This window comes from Protopterus annectens, chromosome 17.part0 (assembly GCF_019279795.1).
Source record: "Protopterus annectens isolate FY-2018-M chromosome 17.part0, PAN1.0, whole genome shotgun sequence".
Taxonomy (NCBI): domain Eukaryota; kingdom Metazoa; phylum Chordata; order Ceratodontiformes; family Protopteridae; genus Protopterus; species Protopterus annectens.
This window is the reverse complement of record NC_056751.1, coordinates 700,363,654-700,381,036: the sequence shown is the minus strand read 5'-3', so window position 1 is coordinate 700,381,036 and position 17,383 is coordinate 700,363,654. Positions and strand designations below refer to the sequence as shown.

Here is a 17,383-nt window from a genome sequence, read left to right as displayed (position 1 = left end):
ACAACAGCCTCTGCACCAGTGAGTCGTATGACCTCTATTTTTAATAAACACCAAGCATTATTATGGTGACACATAACTTGGTTTGTATATGGTATAGTTAGCAGTCAGTTATTATCCTGTAACTCACATCATGTCATTGCCTTCTCAACAGTAGCCCTGCCTGATTGTTTCACAGCTTTCACCAAAATGGCGTACTCATTCTGTTGGAGTGCCACAGCCAGGTATCAGTAGGCTAAGTGAAAGTCCTAAAATGCATCTGTTTATACCCCAGGTTGCCTTATTAGCTCAATTAGCCCATTCATTCCTCCTATGGCAAAAGTCAGATGGTGCAGAGCAGGCCCAGCTTAGTGGACTGGTGGATTGATGTAGCCACCCTCATTGGGGCATCCTCCCTCTGTTGCAGTGACCAACTCAGTTCCTCCATCCTCTCTCTGCTTATCTGTCTACATGTCCATGCATACATAAATGAAAAGTGTTCAAGTTATTTTTAAAAATAAAAACACGTTCACAACTGTACGCAGTGACAATGGATACTAGGAAGTAATAAAATAAATCCAAAACTATAAACATGTTGCTAATAGATTGTTGAATCCAACACTGAACGCTTTTGCCCGCACATAAACTAGGGCATCATCAATGTAAAAATATTGACTAATCTGAACTTAAATAAGCTTGTAAAATAAATAAATGAGCATTCATATTAACTTGTCTTCTGATGTTAGAAAGGTTGTAAAAAATACATTCTTTAAATTTGCAATTAGTTTTACTTGTAAAAAATACTTAGCAAACTTCACATTTCACTAAGTAAATAATATTCTTACAGTCACAATCTGTGAAGCTCCTATACAAATAACTCCTGTTGGTTACTGAATGAATGAATATGTACACACACACACACACACACACACACACACACACACACACACACATATATATATATATATATATATATATACACGTTTATTGCAAATGAAAGTGCCAGACCTGTGACTTGAGCTTCTATTAATATTGTTATTCTGCTCCGTATAACTTAACATCTGTTTCAGACTGGGAGCCTTCCTATATCCAAAGTCAGGATAGTCAGAAAGAGTATTCTATTCCTGGAGACAAGTAAATTTTTTTGATAACTCATTATTCTGATCAAATATAAATTTCACTTCCCAAGTAGCCAACACCAAATTAACGTGTACTGGTCACAGGTGTACCCATGGTGACACGTCTGTTCTGTAAAAAGTTCCCACTAGGTATCACCCAAGTGGTTAGCGAGAGACAATTAGGTGTGGGTTATTTACACAAAAGGTATAATGGCTAAAAAACTACCAGGTGAACAGGGGAATGTAAGGCTGGGCTGCTTCTTAAAATCCTCACAGTTCAATAGCCTAGTAAGCACCTATGAACCTCCTTTCTCCAGGGATAGGCAAGCTGAGAATGGCCATTCACTCCCATCTTCCCCTCCATTTCTTCTAAGCAGCCATACTGCTAGATGAACGTGGGTCACCTGCATCATAGTCAGGACTTCATCTCTCCTTATCACTGAGCTGGCTTAACTTGTTATGTTTACTACTTATTGAAGGTATGAGTTACTACTTAGCTTGAAACAGCAAAATACAGGTGATGTGAATGTGCATGATTCCCCTTTCTGAATACAGCCTAGCATAGTATGATTTATCAGGCACATTTGCACAAGAACATACAGAATAATGCTTCTTTTTTATCCACCCCCCCAGAGATGTCTGTCATTCTGAAAAAAAAATGCCTCATCCCTCTTAACTTAAAATCTGTTAACAATTTTCTATGCAGTCACTGGGATTCTACACGTCATACTGGAGAAGACATCCAGTACTTTCATGATACTCATTTTGCTGGGTATGAGGCCTATCAATGATCCATGAAGCATTACCATCACAGCTTTTTTTTCTTTTGTTTTTATCTCCCCAGACACATTACATTTGCACTTCTGATTCTGTACAAATCACACTGAAAGAAGCACTCTCTCAGCTATTCTAGCACTACAACACTTCCTCACTGGTTGTATCAGGGGTAGCGGCTGCAGAATCTGTCCCCTCTGACTCAAAAGGGTGGAAGTTACTTTCTGCAATGTCACTAGCCATGGGGTCAGGCCTAAAACATATCACTTTTAATGGAAACTCTGTTACTGTTTAACAAACTACTAGGGTCATTAATGAAGTAGCTGTATGTGTGACAGGATGCATGTGTCCTTAAAGAAGCAAAGCTGCAATGTTCATGTTCTTCACTCATTACTGACTGTGCGCATCTCATCATGACTGAATATGGATGTTCTTTGACAGACAAAAATACTGCTGTGATCTGAGTCTCTGAAATGCACATCTGTGACTTTTTAAGCACAGTCCTTTCATCAGCCTGTTTGTAGAGCCAATGATGAGATATGGCTGTCCAGTGGCACTTTTCAGTTTGCATTTATTATCCCATAAAAACATGTATAACAGAGCTGCATTTCTCATTAATATTACCACCTCAACCCTTACTAACTTGTAGTACTTAACCAAAAGTGGGTAGCTTTGTCATGCAGCTTTCGTGTAGACATTGATTTATTTTACTTTATCATAAAGTAGAAACAGAGGCCAGTACAGTGCTGCAGCAGTTAGCATTTTTACATCAAGGTGCTTGATTCAGATTTTTCAGTTCACATCATGGGCACCTTCAGTTTACGGTCTGCATATCCACCTTGTGTCCACTAGGGTTTTTGTCAGGAATCCATTTTTTCTCATATCTTAAAGGTGTGCTAGTTTGTGTTCTGTGTGTGTGTGTGTGTGTGTGTGTGTGTGTGTGTGTGTGTGTGTGTGTGTGTGTGTGTGTGTGTGTGTGTGTGTGTGTGTGTGTGTGCGAGTTTGTGTATGTGGAAATGTCTGCATGCTGCAATCCACTGCCATCCTATTTAGGAGTGGATCCCTGCCTTACTCTATTTGCTCGCTCAGAAAAAGACTCTAGCACCCCGTGACTCAGAGTAGGATGAAACAGGTACTGGAGAAAGAATGAACAAATGCCAGTTTTTCTATTAATGGATACTTGTTGTTTTTCCTTTGTCCATGAAATTCTGTAGCTTGGATGTGGGGTGGGTTGTTTTTGACCTTCAGAATTATATGCCATATTTTTTTGTCTCAAGTTAAACTGTGAATGTATTGATGCACATTTTTACAAATCTCAGACACAGTAGATATATTCTGCATTAATCAAAGACAAAGAATAATAAAAGCAAAATCACATTCTGTTAGATGTGGGTTTTTTGTCCTCCAACACTGGCTATGTCATATGAGAGGCTTTTATTCTAAATGCTGAACAAAGGTGGTTCCTTGCCATCTTCAGACTCCAGCTGTGTATGAATCAATCTGGCTTCCTCCTTCACTTCAATTTAAATAAAATATGTTTTACTAAAACAACAGCATGCCTTGTTTTGGTGCTGCAGAGGATAGTTCTATTGTTCTGTCTCCTCCGCCCTTTGTTCTGCATGCCACTGAAACCTAACAAACAGTCTTTATTCACTGTCTGTCCAGTTTACTGCATTTTCATAACTACTTCATCAAATATCAACTCAGCATAACAGCATAACAACAACTGATGGTCATTTTTCAAAAAAGACTCCAATTTATTCTTATTCTATACATTGAAACATACAAAAATAATTTAATTAGGTGTAGTATCTGACACAGGCATGACTTACAGCTGGTTGGTCCAAGGAGGAGCAGATCACCAACCACTCTTTCTTGGGGGAAAAGTTACATATCTTAACACTGCTAAACTAACCTCCAGCAATAGACAAGGGACTAGATGCAAGACTTCATTGAAGTGGGAATGATGTTGGTCACAACTCACTGCATGCTGTGACAGATGCATTTTTGGCTTTTGTTTAGTCTTGAATGTGCCTAAGCTGTTAGAGTACAGGGAGTGAGCATGCATAAACCTCAACCCCCCCCCCCCACAAGCCAGTCGCATACAAGGTACGGGTCTCCTCCCAATTTCCTGCTTGACTTTTGTCTGGTACAGGACAATGAATGGATCATAGATGAGGGTCACCATGCAGAATAAAAGCTGTATATATTGGAAGAATACTTCCAGTCTATGTCCACCATTCCCTATCGTCAGTCAGGCACCTCACAAGGCACACAATATATTCTTGGTCTACTGACCTTGTAAGATTTGTTATAATGGATCAAATGGGACTTTTTCATAAGTGACTAAATTTCATGACAGGACAAATCAGTTTGAAAAAGCATGAAGAATCTTGGTGAAACATTGTCACATGAAAGCATTAATGTATTATGCAGAAAGACAATTTGATGTGGCACTTCAAAGGATTTTTGCTGCACTGACACATTGTTTGATGTGCCACCTCCATCCAGAGGTTTCATGCAGGTGTGTTATGTGGTATATCATGTCACTGTAAAACAAGATGTATGTAGACTGTCCAATAAATTGTCCCACTTTCTAAGGGTGGCGTCTTTTTGAAAAAGGCTACATGCAGATGTCTAACCATAAAGTACTTCTTTGCTTTAATGCATTGTCTGCATTGTCACATACAAAGAAAGTATGATTTTATCTGTTTTTTTTTTCTTTATTCTGTAATCTCTGTACACACTGTTTTAGCTTTCTGTGTAATCTGATGCAATTTCAATTGTGAATTTGTAACAGTATTTACTGAAGCTTATGATATATCTCCCGAGTATTGATATATTATCTCCGCCCACCTGTCCTTTTTACTTCATTCCAGATTTGTTTTTCTTCCTATAATAATGGCTTCTTGTAACTAAACACAAACACATTGACTACCTCTTACAGGCAGTAACTGACCCAACACTCCCCATGTTTTCTTAAAATAAAGTGTTTTATGTTCAGGATTTTCTTAGTCTGCATGACCTGCACAGACCTCCAGTCCTGAACAGAGCACATAGGATGCTAGAAAGTTGCTGGAAGCCTGTCAAGCCAGGACTATAAAGTGTGAATCATCAGTCACAGATAAACAACAGAAGAGCAGAGAAATGAAAGGAAAGTTCACAACTTAGAAATAGATGGGGGTGGGGGGTAATTGAAAATGGGACTATAATTTAAACATTATAAGAAAAACCTGCACTTAGCTACTTTGGAAGAAAAATGAACTTTACCTTGAGATGCGGATTAGCAAATTACAAATGAGAGCATTGCGGAAAAGAAGGACTGGCACTCTCTCTGAAGGCATTCCGAGAAGACAATGATTCATAGCCTTGCTCTTGAAAATGAATGCAGAGACAAAGCACCTGACTGTAGGGACCAACTACTGTCTGGATCTCTGAACGTACTTTTTACAGAGAGGGCTGTGGACCTATAACATAAACTACTGAAATGGATAGTAGGCAGAAAATTCACAGATGCATCCAAGAGTGCATGGCACAGCTAGGAAAGTGGTACTGGGGAAGTTAGGGACGTCATGAGGAAGAATGCTAAGGCACTTCAAAGGACAGAGTCAACCTCTTAGAGCAAGAAATGTGGACAAAGGCATACATATGGGGGGCAAAGGCCCAAAAATAGGGACAATTTTTAAATATTGCTCTTACAAACTTAGAAAGTTGATAGAATAACATGCTTTACATTAACATGGATTTTCTGAAGGGTATGAATTTTGAATCTCAAAAGTCTATCATTATTTTATGACTTCAGTCCTCAATGATATGCCACTGATTTGCCAGAAAACCAACATTTTATGAAGAGCAGACCAATACAGGAGTCAAAAATATGGACATTGTTCAAAAATCTGGACAGCTGAGAGGTATGATCATATCACTTTTTCAGATATAAAATATTTCAGCCTCTTAGACTGAGGCAGGTCATTAATAATGCACAATCATTAATATATAATCAATACATAAACAAGCAAGCAAAAACAAAATTATTTTTTTTTATACTTTCTGACCACACTTTTGTTTTTAGCTTCGTAATGATGTACTTCTTGGCTGATGATATACCTTTTGGAGATTTTGACTGATGGCAATGCAGTGCAACCATGCAACAGATCTTGGTATGTATATAATTTTTAATAAGACTGTAAGATGAATTTCTTGTTCACTGCAATCAAGTATACAAATCTGAGTGATGCCAGACAAAGTAAACTCACTGTATGCACTGCTGATGATCTATAGTGTTCTCTTTGATAAAGGCCTTACTTAAAAGGAAGCACTGCAGAACTATGGCAAACTTTGAAATATTTCCTCTATTAACTTACCCCCACCCCCCCACCCCACCCACCCCACACACACACACTGCCACACAAGCCTGAGTGGCTTAAACATGTGAATTCCAAACTATTCACCTATTGCTATAGATTCCTACTGAAAAATTATACACCTCAAAATGAGTGTTGTTCTTCTGCCATACAGTGCAATACCTGTGCAGTGTGAAAGTGGTCAGGACCAAAAAGGACCTTCACTTAAAATGACAAATTCCCCAAGGATCTTTTTATTTTAAGCAGTCTTGCACTAGTAATTGTGTCCCAACATTCCTCCTGCAAAACATTTGCATGGAATTATCACACTTACAAAGTGGCAGAATGGACTGAATTGTTGAATCGTGACCATTCAGAACTTGGAACATCTGACATACTGGTTTAAGTTGCTGAGATATAAGATAGGCCTCATGCCTCTGTTTTACTTTGGCAGCAAAAAGAACCTTCAGTAAGTTCCAAATCCTTGTTGGTCTGGGGAGAGCATTTGGATGACTCTTTTGGCCAGCAGTTTTTGTATTTCTATGGCTGCTGCATTTCTCTGACTGGGTGGAACAACAGGAAGTCTTGCGGACTGACTGGAAGGGCTATAAGGAGAAGGGTATATAACAGCCTCTGGAAATAATCCTCTGCACCCAAGTGACTTTGGTGATGGCTGTCAAGGTTTGTGGATGTAGGAATAAGTGCCCCCCTGACTGCCGCCAGAATGCAATAGTTGGGCAAATATTCAGGAGCCCTGATACTGTTTCTCAGAGGTGGGACCTCTGAAGCCTTGCTTTTGCAGGCCTCTTCTGTCACAAGGGCATCATTGCCATTGAAGTTCCCCTATTGCCACAGGGGACCTGTTCCCATAGGACTCCTAGGAAGAACCTTGTGACTTCCATAACCACATTTTCCTACCACCTCTCTGTTTTCGGGAAAAGGTGCTTTGAGGTGTAGAAAAAATGTATCCCTGTGGCAGATAAGGTCTTCCCATCTTCTTCATCCTAGATAGTGTTTCTTTAAACTTGGAGCCAAATAAGGTAGATCCATTAAAAGGAGCACTGATAAGCAATGGCTTGAAAGGCTCCGCAAAGTCACAGAGGTGCATCCAGGTATGCTGCCTCACAGCAATTCATGACCCTGCAGCTCTCAAAGCATCTTCTGAAGCATGGGAAATGAGTCTCATAGAGGAGTTTGATAGAGATGGCAGGGTGGCCAGTTGTGAAAAACGGTCTTGTTGTCTTCTACAGACATGGACTCTGAGATGGAAGTGGAAAACTCCTTGATTAAGTCCCTCTTAAACCTTGTAATATGTGCCAGATAGTTCAGTGACCTGACAGCAAAGGTCACTGATGTATAAACATGCTCCCCAAAACTGTCCAATACCCTGGACTCTCTATTGGGTGGAAAGATGGTAGAACTTTGTACACCAAGTTTTTTCTTGGAGGCAGCTGCTACCAGTATTGCATCTACTGGGGGACTCTTGCTCCAGTGGGCCCAGTCCTTTGGTGGCACCAGGTATTTCTCAGGTCTTTTAGGGATGAGGCCCACCATTTCATGTGCTGGGGGGACTACCCAGGACATAGCTGAGCTGGCTTCAAAAGCCTCAAGAAACACTTGGAAGAGAGGTCAGAAGACCGACCAGCTAAGCATCTATTGGGGGGACACTTGCTCCAGGGGGCTCAATCTTTCAGTACATATTGGTTTAAGTTGCTGAGATCCAAGATAGGCTTCAGGCCCCTGTTTGCAACCAGGTATTTATGAGGTCTTTTGGGGATGTCTCAGTAACATTGAAATCCTTCCATACTTGGCGGGAGATTGGTCCACCATCTTGTTTGCTAGGGGACTACCCAGGACATAGTTAAGCTGGCTCCAAAAGCCTCAGAAGTCAAGGCCACTGTCAGTGGTCTCTGGCTAACTAAACTTGCAGATGACTGCAAATTAGGAGCTGTCATTGAATCTCACACTGACACAAATGTTCTCCAGGAGGGGCTGACACAGACAAATAACTGGTGTCAGAGCCATGGACTAAAACTAAATGCCAAGAAATGCATAACAGTATCCTTTGGGAAGTCATCCATCCCTGGTAACTATTATATTGACAACACACCCCTTAAAGGTGACCCAGTAGTCAGGGACTTAGGGATACACATCGATAGTAATCTAGCCTTTGATCATCACGTGTCTATAGTGGTGAGGAAATCATTCTATGTTGCGCAACTTATAAACAAAGTTATGGCATCTAAGTCCAAGGAAGTCATTGTTTCACTGTACTCGGCATTCATCAGACCTATCTTTGAGTACAATGCACCCTTTGGTATGTACCTAACCAGTCATATCCAACAACTGGAATGTCCACAGAGGTTCCTCACTAAAAGAATACAGTGCTTAAGTAATATGTCCTATGCAGACTGCCTCAAGGCCCTATCCCTGTATTCTGTCTCCTACAGGCTTTTGAGGGGAGATCTATGCCTGGCATGCAGGGCATTGTCAGACTACACTCTAATGGACCACCTGCATATCCATAAAACAAACAGTACCAGAATTACTTGTTTTAAAGACTTATACCTTGCCTGTGATATAAATAGGACCTGCTGGAGAGATAGGTGTGTATCCCAGAAACTACCCAATCTATGGAACAGGCTTCCCATCCATGTGAAGCAGAATTCCTCCCTAATGCAATTCAAGTGCAGTTTGGACAATTGGATGGGAAACTGGAAATTCATCCCTGGTTTGGCACCTATGTCTCTAATGCAAACAGGTAACCTGTAAATGGTTCATCTCCCGGGCCCATGCTTACACTTATCAAGAGTATCAGAACTTGTCAGAGATTTAGGATGCATAGCTAGGCTTAAAAAGCCTGTGGTCATTAGCCTAGTAAACACCTATGAACCTATGAACCTATAAGAGACACAGACTCCTCTTGGGAAGAGGGGTCAGAGGACCAACCAGCATAGCATCTATGGGGGACACTTGATCCAGTGGACCCAATTCTTTGGTGCAACTAGGTATTTATCAAGTCTTTAGGGGATGGCTCTGTGACGTCCAGATCCTTCCAAGCCCTACGGGAGATGAGGTCCTCCATCTCGTATGCTGGGGGGCGACTACCCAGGACATAGCTGAGCTGAGTCCTAAAGCCTCAAGAGACACAGACTCCTCTTGGGAAGAGGGATCAGAGAATCAGCCACCTTTCTGTCTCAAATATTTGAGTATTTCACTGAAGGACACATCCTCAAGGGTGATCTGGGGGACCCTTCTCCATCATCAAAGTCAGTGTCTTCTGTCAGGGATTTCTGTGGAGAATTTAAGTGCCTCCTCTTGCATATATAAAAAACCTCACTGTATCACAATCGATCACCATACACTGAGGTTAGGAAATTCACTTTTTTTCCACTGTAGTGCGATCTTGGAGTTGGTATATTTAATTTACAGGGGGGGCAGAACCCCCCACATGGGGGGTACAGGGGGGCCTGCCCTCTGCAGAAATGTAGTAAAAAGTGTGTTTGTTAGTTAGGTGTTGTTATAGGTGGAGGGGATCTTATTTACACGTATGATGTAGTTTTCAATGTTATGAAGTTTCACTGTTTTGTTTTTTCAGTGTTTTGAATTTTCGATGTTATGGTCTCAATGTTCTGAATTTCAACGTTATGAGATTTCAATGATTTGAAGTAGACCCTAAGCAGAGATATATATATATTAATCAGTATTACTGTACCAGTATCAACAAGTGATGAAAAAATAATAAATATAGAGAACGTATCATCAGTCAGCAGCAGCAAAAAGCATAGGAGTTTAGTTATCATGTAAAGAGAAGGAGGAGGTTAGGTTATAGAGCAGGTTCATAGCCAGGAAGAGTTGAGATGATTTTTCAGTATTTGTTTGAAGGTGGTGGTGCTGCCTGTGTTTCTTATAGAAGGTGGAAGTGAGTTCCATAGTTTGGCGATGGTGAAGGAATAGAGGAGTTGACTAGCAGGTAAGGCGGGCTTTTCTACTTTTAGAAGTAGATGATTTTCAGACCTTAGTTGCCTGCTGAGTTGGTATTTGGCAAGTAGTGTCGAGAGAGCAGGACATTCTGTGGGTCTATAGATTATTTTGTGCATTGTACTTAGTTGGGTGAATGAGAGATAGTGGGTGAGTTCCAGCCAGCCTAATTGTTTTAGTAACAGTGGTGGGATGAGAATTTGGCCTTGGTGGCAAATTTGGCTATTCTGTTATAACACATATCAAGTTTGGATTTTGTAGAATTTTGGATATTAGTGAGGAGAGGGGCACCATAAAGGAGAGAGGGTATTAAAAAGGTGGTTGCAAGGGTTTGTCTAGTAGAGAGGCTAAGAAAGTGGTGGCGCCTGTAGAGTACACCGAGCTTTTGGCGAGTTTTTTTGATGTTCCTGTTTATGTGTAGGTCAATGTTAAGGTTTTCATCTATAATAATGCCTAGTAGTTTAGTATGTGGGACAGCTTCTACAGTGGTTTTGTCTTCGGCATATATAGTGAAGAGTTTTTTTTATCTAGGGAGTGTTTCTTTTAGTGTTAAAAAGTACTAGTTTTTCTTTTTTTTTGGATTTAGGGCAAGATGATTGTTAAGCATCCAAAATTCAGTAGAGGTGAGGGCATTCTGGGTAATTTTCTGGAGTTCAGAGCTGGAATTTGCAGTGCATATTATTACAGAGTCATTGGCATACTGGATTACTGAGCACTGTGGGAGAGTGGAGTGAAAGTTGTTAATAAAAATGCTAAATAAGACAGGGCCAAGTATGAAGCCTTGGGGTACCCCTGTGGAAGTATTGAGGAAGGGAGAGTAAGATTGTTGCCACTTGGTGGATTGCTGCCTATTGGAGAGATAGCTATTGAACCATTGTAGGGTGGGTGAGGAAATGTGGAGGGTCGATAGCTTAGAGAGGAGGATGGTGTGAGAAATGGTATCAAAAACTTTGGAGAGGTCGAGGAAAAGAGAAGCAATTATTTTGCCAGAATCCCATGCCCGGTTAACTGCTCAACTCTTTAGAAGTGGCCGAAGTCAGATCTGAAGTCACATCCCACACCCCATCAGTTGAGGAACAGATGAAAAAGACAATATCAGATCTAGTAACCCATACAAAACGTATAGGGATCACAACTGATGAAAATTTGAAATTTGACATTCATCTAAACAAACAGGAAAAAAAACTTGACTCCCTGTATAGGATAAGCCCTACCTTAGAGGTGACACCAGGAAAGCAATTACCACAACTTACTTACTCCCCATCTTTTTTGCAGTGCTCCATGTTTATAAATCTAACAAGTCACCCAACCCCACCTACTTGAACAATACCACAATAAAATATTAATATTTGCTGCTAATGTCCCATAAAGAACACACCACTGCTTAGTTCTAAAATAACCCTAGTGTACTGAACTGCAACATACCCTAACCTTCTCCCAATTAGTCACCACACATAGTCTAATCTATTTATCAGTTAAGTGATAAGTGCTGCAGCATTAGCAACATAATTCATCACTACTCTACCAATAGGACCCTTCTCTTCACAGACAAAGATATATCACTAGTCACAAAATTTAATAATTCTGCAGGTGACTCCCTCTGCTCCTCCTCCTATGGATCTAAAATTCGGAACTCCATCCCACTCAACCTAAAACAAACCCATAACCTCATAACATCTACTCTACATCTAAAACATCTGATGTAAAAATGGTCATGTTCATGCCATTCATCTCCTTAATACTCAACAAATGTTGTCCCCCAAATACCATAAATATCTAACAACACCTAATAATTTTTATTGACATTCTTTAATCTACCCTCTTCTGGCTTCCTACTCTTCTCTTATAAATCCTCTCCGCCCACCTCTTCCATAACTTTTCTGTAAACCTCTCCATTAAACCATCCCCCCACACCTCATCATACTTACTTCACTAGGTCCTATGTTTCAGCTCAGTATATCTGCATAAATTTACTGCCGTTGTATTAAACTTCACAGTCTGTCCCTCTTGCCCCACCTACAGCAGCCAAAGCACTACTCTATGAATGCTGCACATGTGTCTGAACCTAGAAAGCCATGTTAATAGTGTGCTCTGTGCTGTAGATTAATAATTTATTTATGTATTAATTGACATTTGATTACCAGAAAAATCCAACTGGGCAGAAGCCCATTTTCAGTGAAGACCCGGGGAGAAAAGATCCAAATTATTACAAAGCATTTTAAGAACAATAATTTTACAGTCTTCAAAAATAAAACAAAAAATATTATACCCTGTACTGTAGTTTAATAATGTACCTTGTATTATAATTGATCTTTATAATTGATCTTCTTATTTTTGTTGATTGCTCACACATATCTTTCTCTCTTTCTCACTTGCTGCTGATTAATTTCGACTTGTAGCTATTTCTGTAACATATAGTAGCCGCGGTGGTGCAGTGGTAGTGTTGTCACCTCACAGCAAGAGGTTCTCCCATTCGATTCTCAGCTGGAGTGCCTTCTGTGTGGAGTCTGCATGTCCTCCCTGCGGTCGAGGGGTGTTCAAAAGGCATGCGTTAATGGGTGTGCCTTTGTTGAAGGTTGGGCGTCGGTCTGGCATCTCAGCACCATAAAAATCTACTGCCAATCATTAGCGGACCGGAGTTCCGCTGTGGTGACCCCTAACCGGGAAAAGCCGGAAGAAGAAGAAGCAGAAGCTATTTCTGTAACATGCCATGCAAATAATATGTTTCTGTACTGCAATATCTCTACTTAGCTGTCCTTAATGTTCAAGATATTTTATTTATTTTCTCCCTTGATTTAATAGCTTGGTCTCATTGGTGTAACATGTACTTCTTGTCTTTTATCTTTCAACTGACAGTTTGTACTGTTCTTATTATATCTATATTTCTCTTTATTCTGTGTTCCTCTTTCTTACTGTAACCTTTTTATATATTTAGTGCAGAGCTTTTCATCCATGACCTCCTCTGAAAAGGGGCTCCTGTGTCCAATCAGACTATCCTAGTAAACAAATCCTAATAAATAAATAGTAAATAAATACACATCCTCAAATTGCACACCTGTCATAGCAGTTGTTACACTGCTTCTCTAATGACCATAAAACAGGAGGCACTTTGAAGTGCACTGTATTCCAGCACAACATAAACAAGACAGCAGCAGCTAATAATGGCTTAATGTGCAAAAAAGAAAACTCTTCACAGAAAAACAGAATGGCAAAACCAAGAAAAAAAAAACAAAACACAAAACACAGACAATGAAAATGAATTACAACTCCAACATGAAATACATGAGGCAAAAACAACTCAACATAAATATACAGAAACAAGTCAGAACAACTCAACCAATCCCAAATTGCATTAACCCCTCAACCCCTAAATTAAAAATAAACTTTTGATGAAAAAATAAATTAAATGGCTTAAAATGTCACAAACCACTGAAATACATTAAAAATAAATACAACTCGAACACTACCTAATTCTAAAGAAAGCAGCTCACTTCAGTGAATCAGCTATGAGTTTAAATTCCTTGTAACCTAGCAATAATATTCACTAATTACTTCACATTGTGCAGAAATAAAATTAAAAGGTTATCAGATGACATGTACAACAAAGAATAATGACTAACAGACTAATATAACAATGTTTACCAGGTAATTTTACATGTTTGTGTGTGTGTGTGTGTGTGTGTGTGTGTGTGTGTGTGTGTGTGTGTGTGTGTGTGTGTGTGTGTGTGTGTGTGTCGATATATAAGGGAGAGCTAGTGTTTGTTGAATACTTAATTTGTTACAAAGTGTTATTTACTGTGTAATTTGTCAGTTTTGCATTTTGTCAGTACATGAAATAGTCAAATGGTGATGGTCAGCTGTAATTTATTTCAGTTCGATCACAGTTGTGTGATTCTGTACAATTAAATATCCAGTCACTATCTATTTAACAAGAAATTTGAAAAGAACTAAAAGTCTTTTACCCAAAGCTGCTTCCTGTAACTACTGCCATAAAAAAGCCATAATTTAAAACAGCAACCATGCAATATATATCACCTACCCTCAATAATTATACTTAAAGCATTATCTTGGGATTTTTGTCACAGCACAATAGCACACAACAAAATTTATTTTTTTTTCTTTGTCTTTTCCCCTAAATACTACTCTTTCCTTCTGTTCCACTCATTCTTTCCTTTATGTACCCATTCCTAGCAATGTTGTGTCTTTCGGCTTTTCCCGGTTAGGGGTCGCCACAGCGAACTCCGGTCCGCTAATGACTGGCAGTAGATTTTTACGTACCGAGTTGCCAGCTCTGACGTACAACCTTCAATGAAGGTACGCACATTCACGCATGTCTCCACATAGAAGACGCTCTAGCTGAGAATCGAACAGGACAACGTCTTACTGTGAGGCGACAACGCTACCGCAGCACCACCACCGCATGTACCCATTCCTAGCAATAATGTGTATATTTGTACATTTTTTAAATATAGTAGCATGACAACGTTGTTAGCCTAGCTAAATTCATCTTTGCTTATGCATGACCTGCTGTGTCTGTATAACTTTTTTAAACAATTTTATTGAATTATCAGTTGTGACACTGACAAATCTGCATTTCTATAAAAGTAATCAAAGTGTATTAACAAGTTCACATTTACAAACATTATACTTCACATACACTGCTATATATCATATAACTTAAGCAACATTACATAACTTATTCAATTACTGCCCCCTTTTTTTAAACAAGAAACATCTTTATTAAACCATCCCTCATGACATAAGCAATCATACATTTATATAAATGAAAACAAACCACACAGACACAATCCTAGTTGCAAACATTTTTACATCACAAACCATATTGACACACTCCTAACTGCAAACATTATACATCACATATAATCTACCCAATCATTTTCAGTCAAACATTACATTACTCATTTAAGTCCTGCCTGCTTTTAAACCCCATTCCTCCTCTGTATGTATTGTTCCCACAATCCCCATGTTATCCTATGAAGTTTGTGCCTAACCTTTTCTAAAGAGTTCAATTCCAATTATTTTACCTCTGTTAATATATTCACTATATCTGTTAATATATTCTGTATAGTTGGTTTAGATTTTGATTTCCATTTTCTAGTAATTGTTTTTTTTGGCAGCCACCATAATTAGACACAGCAAGACCTTATTATGTCTAGGCAATTCCGATTCTGTATCATAGCTCAGAAGAATCATCTCCCTCATCACTCCAATCTGCCCACCCAGCATCTCTGACAGTGCTTCCTGCAGGGAATCCTTAAAGTCCACCAACTCACTGTAACCCCAGAAAATATGTTCCCAATTACCTCTTTCTCCCTCTGTCACACCTCCATTTGCTGTCTACCTAAGGAAAAATTCTCTGGAGTCTACTTGGGGTATAAAAATATCTGTATAAACATTTCCATGCAAAAATCCTAAATCTTCTAGATTTTGTTGCATACTTGGGAGACATACATATACTTTTCCATTGTTTATTTGTAAATTGCTTATCCAATCTCTCTTCCCAATCCTTTCTAACCTCCTATGATTGATTCTTATAGTTATCATGCAATATTTTATATGCTCTACTAATTATTTCTTTTTTAATGGCAGCTTTAGTTCTAGATTCTACTAAAAACTCTATCGGTGCTGGTCTTTCATTTAGGACACCCCTATTTCTTTCTCTTTGCCTATACTCTGATATCAATCCTTGATAGGGAAAGCAATCTCTAACCTGCAGTCCAAATAAAGTCTTGGTTTCTTCCCATTCTATTATCTTTCCTTCTCTAGTTATTTGCTTCCAATACCTTGGTTCTTTTGCCAGTTTTCTCCAATAAATTCCAACTCCGTCTTGTCTGTTGTCTATATCCCTAATTGCAGTCACCCCTATTAACAGAATCTCCTTTTTCCATTCCCGTGTTGGCTTAGCTCTTGAGATACTTTCTGCTACTTTATAGATATAATATTGTGTATGATTATTGTTATTTTCCTGCATCCAAAATCCCAATCTCTCCTTGTTTGTTGAGCTTCCACTGTTTCATCATCATTCCTTTCCACTTTGAATTATAGTTTTCTGTTTGTGCTATTAATAGGAGCCTTAACTGCATAGCTCTGAAATACCCCTTCAAATCGGGTAATCCCAATCTGCCCTGTTCTACTGGAAGAATCAACTTATCTCATATGACACTTGCCATCTTCCCCTCCCAGATAAAGTCCTTCAGTTCTTTTTTTAATTGCTATTCACAACTTCTCCTCTTGCTGATAAAAATATGCCTGACCTATGTATAAGACTAATGGGACTAAAAACATTTTAACTGCTTGTATCTTACTATCCATAGCTATATAACAAAGTTTCCATTTTTCTCAGTTTTTGTTTTATCTTTTGTTTAGTCTCTTCCCACATATCCTTAGCTGCCACACCAGAATCATTTTTAATCCATACTCCTAAGTACTTAATTTTATCATGTCCCCATAAATATGGATATTGCCGAACCAATTCATATGTGGGTACATAATTTACCGTTATTGCCTTTGTTTTATCTTCATTAATTTTGTATCCCGAAAAGATTTGAAACTGTCTCAGAATGTTCCACAATGCTGTAATGTCTCTTTCTGGTTTTGTCAAGTACAAAATAATATCATCTGCAAATAGAGCAAGCTTTCCCCGACTACCATAAAAAATATGTCTTGTTATAACTGTTATACTATTTATGTGTGACTTACAGTGGTTCTACAACTTTGTGTAATGTACCACTAAGTTGTACCTGATACTGATCCATCAAGATCAGTGCTCCACCCTAATTAACAAATTCAAATAAATAGAATATATAACTATTTATTTATTTATTGATTGTTAACCTGGAAGATGGTCTGATACAAGATCCTATTCACCCATATCCCAGGCAATGACACAAATACAAAGGAGTCCACACTTCCTGAAATAAACATGGGAACAATAACACTATATTCCTACTCAGTAGCAAAGGTCTGGAACAGTATTCCTACAGATATTAGAGCTATGCCATGTAGTCACATATTCAAGCAATCTCTAAAGAGTTTCTCCTTAACTCCTGGATCTGTATGTCTTACACCAGGCAGACACTACCCTTTAATCCATCCTTCTCTCCTTTCTCCCTCCTCTCTTCCTCTTTCTCTTGCTCTAATTCCTCCCCTTTTCTTTCCTCTCGTCTCTTA

At 39.1% G+C, this 17,383-nt stretch overlaps 2 protein-coding genes across 2 annotated transcripts in view; one reads left to right on the top strand and one right to left on the bottom strand.

Annotated features, from left to right (window-relative positions):
- Positions 1-17,383, bottom strand: part of MPZ (myelin protein zero) — a 150,430-nt gene that overhangs the window by 102,303 nt on the left and 30,744 nt on the right. The gene's annotated exons all lie outside the window — the stretch shown is intronic.
- The window catches only part of SDHC (succinate dehydrogenase complex subunit C), a 668,713-nt gene continuing 657,271 nt past the window's right edge, over positions 5,942-17,383 (top strand). Inside the window, exon 1 of the mRNA XM_044059331.1 lies at positions 5,942-6,028. Coding sequence (XP_043915266.1) covers positions 5,967-6,028 — 62 coding nt within the window. The 5' untranslated portion in view covers positions 5,942-5,966. The remainder of the gene's footprint in view (positions 6,029-17,383) is intronic.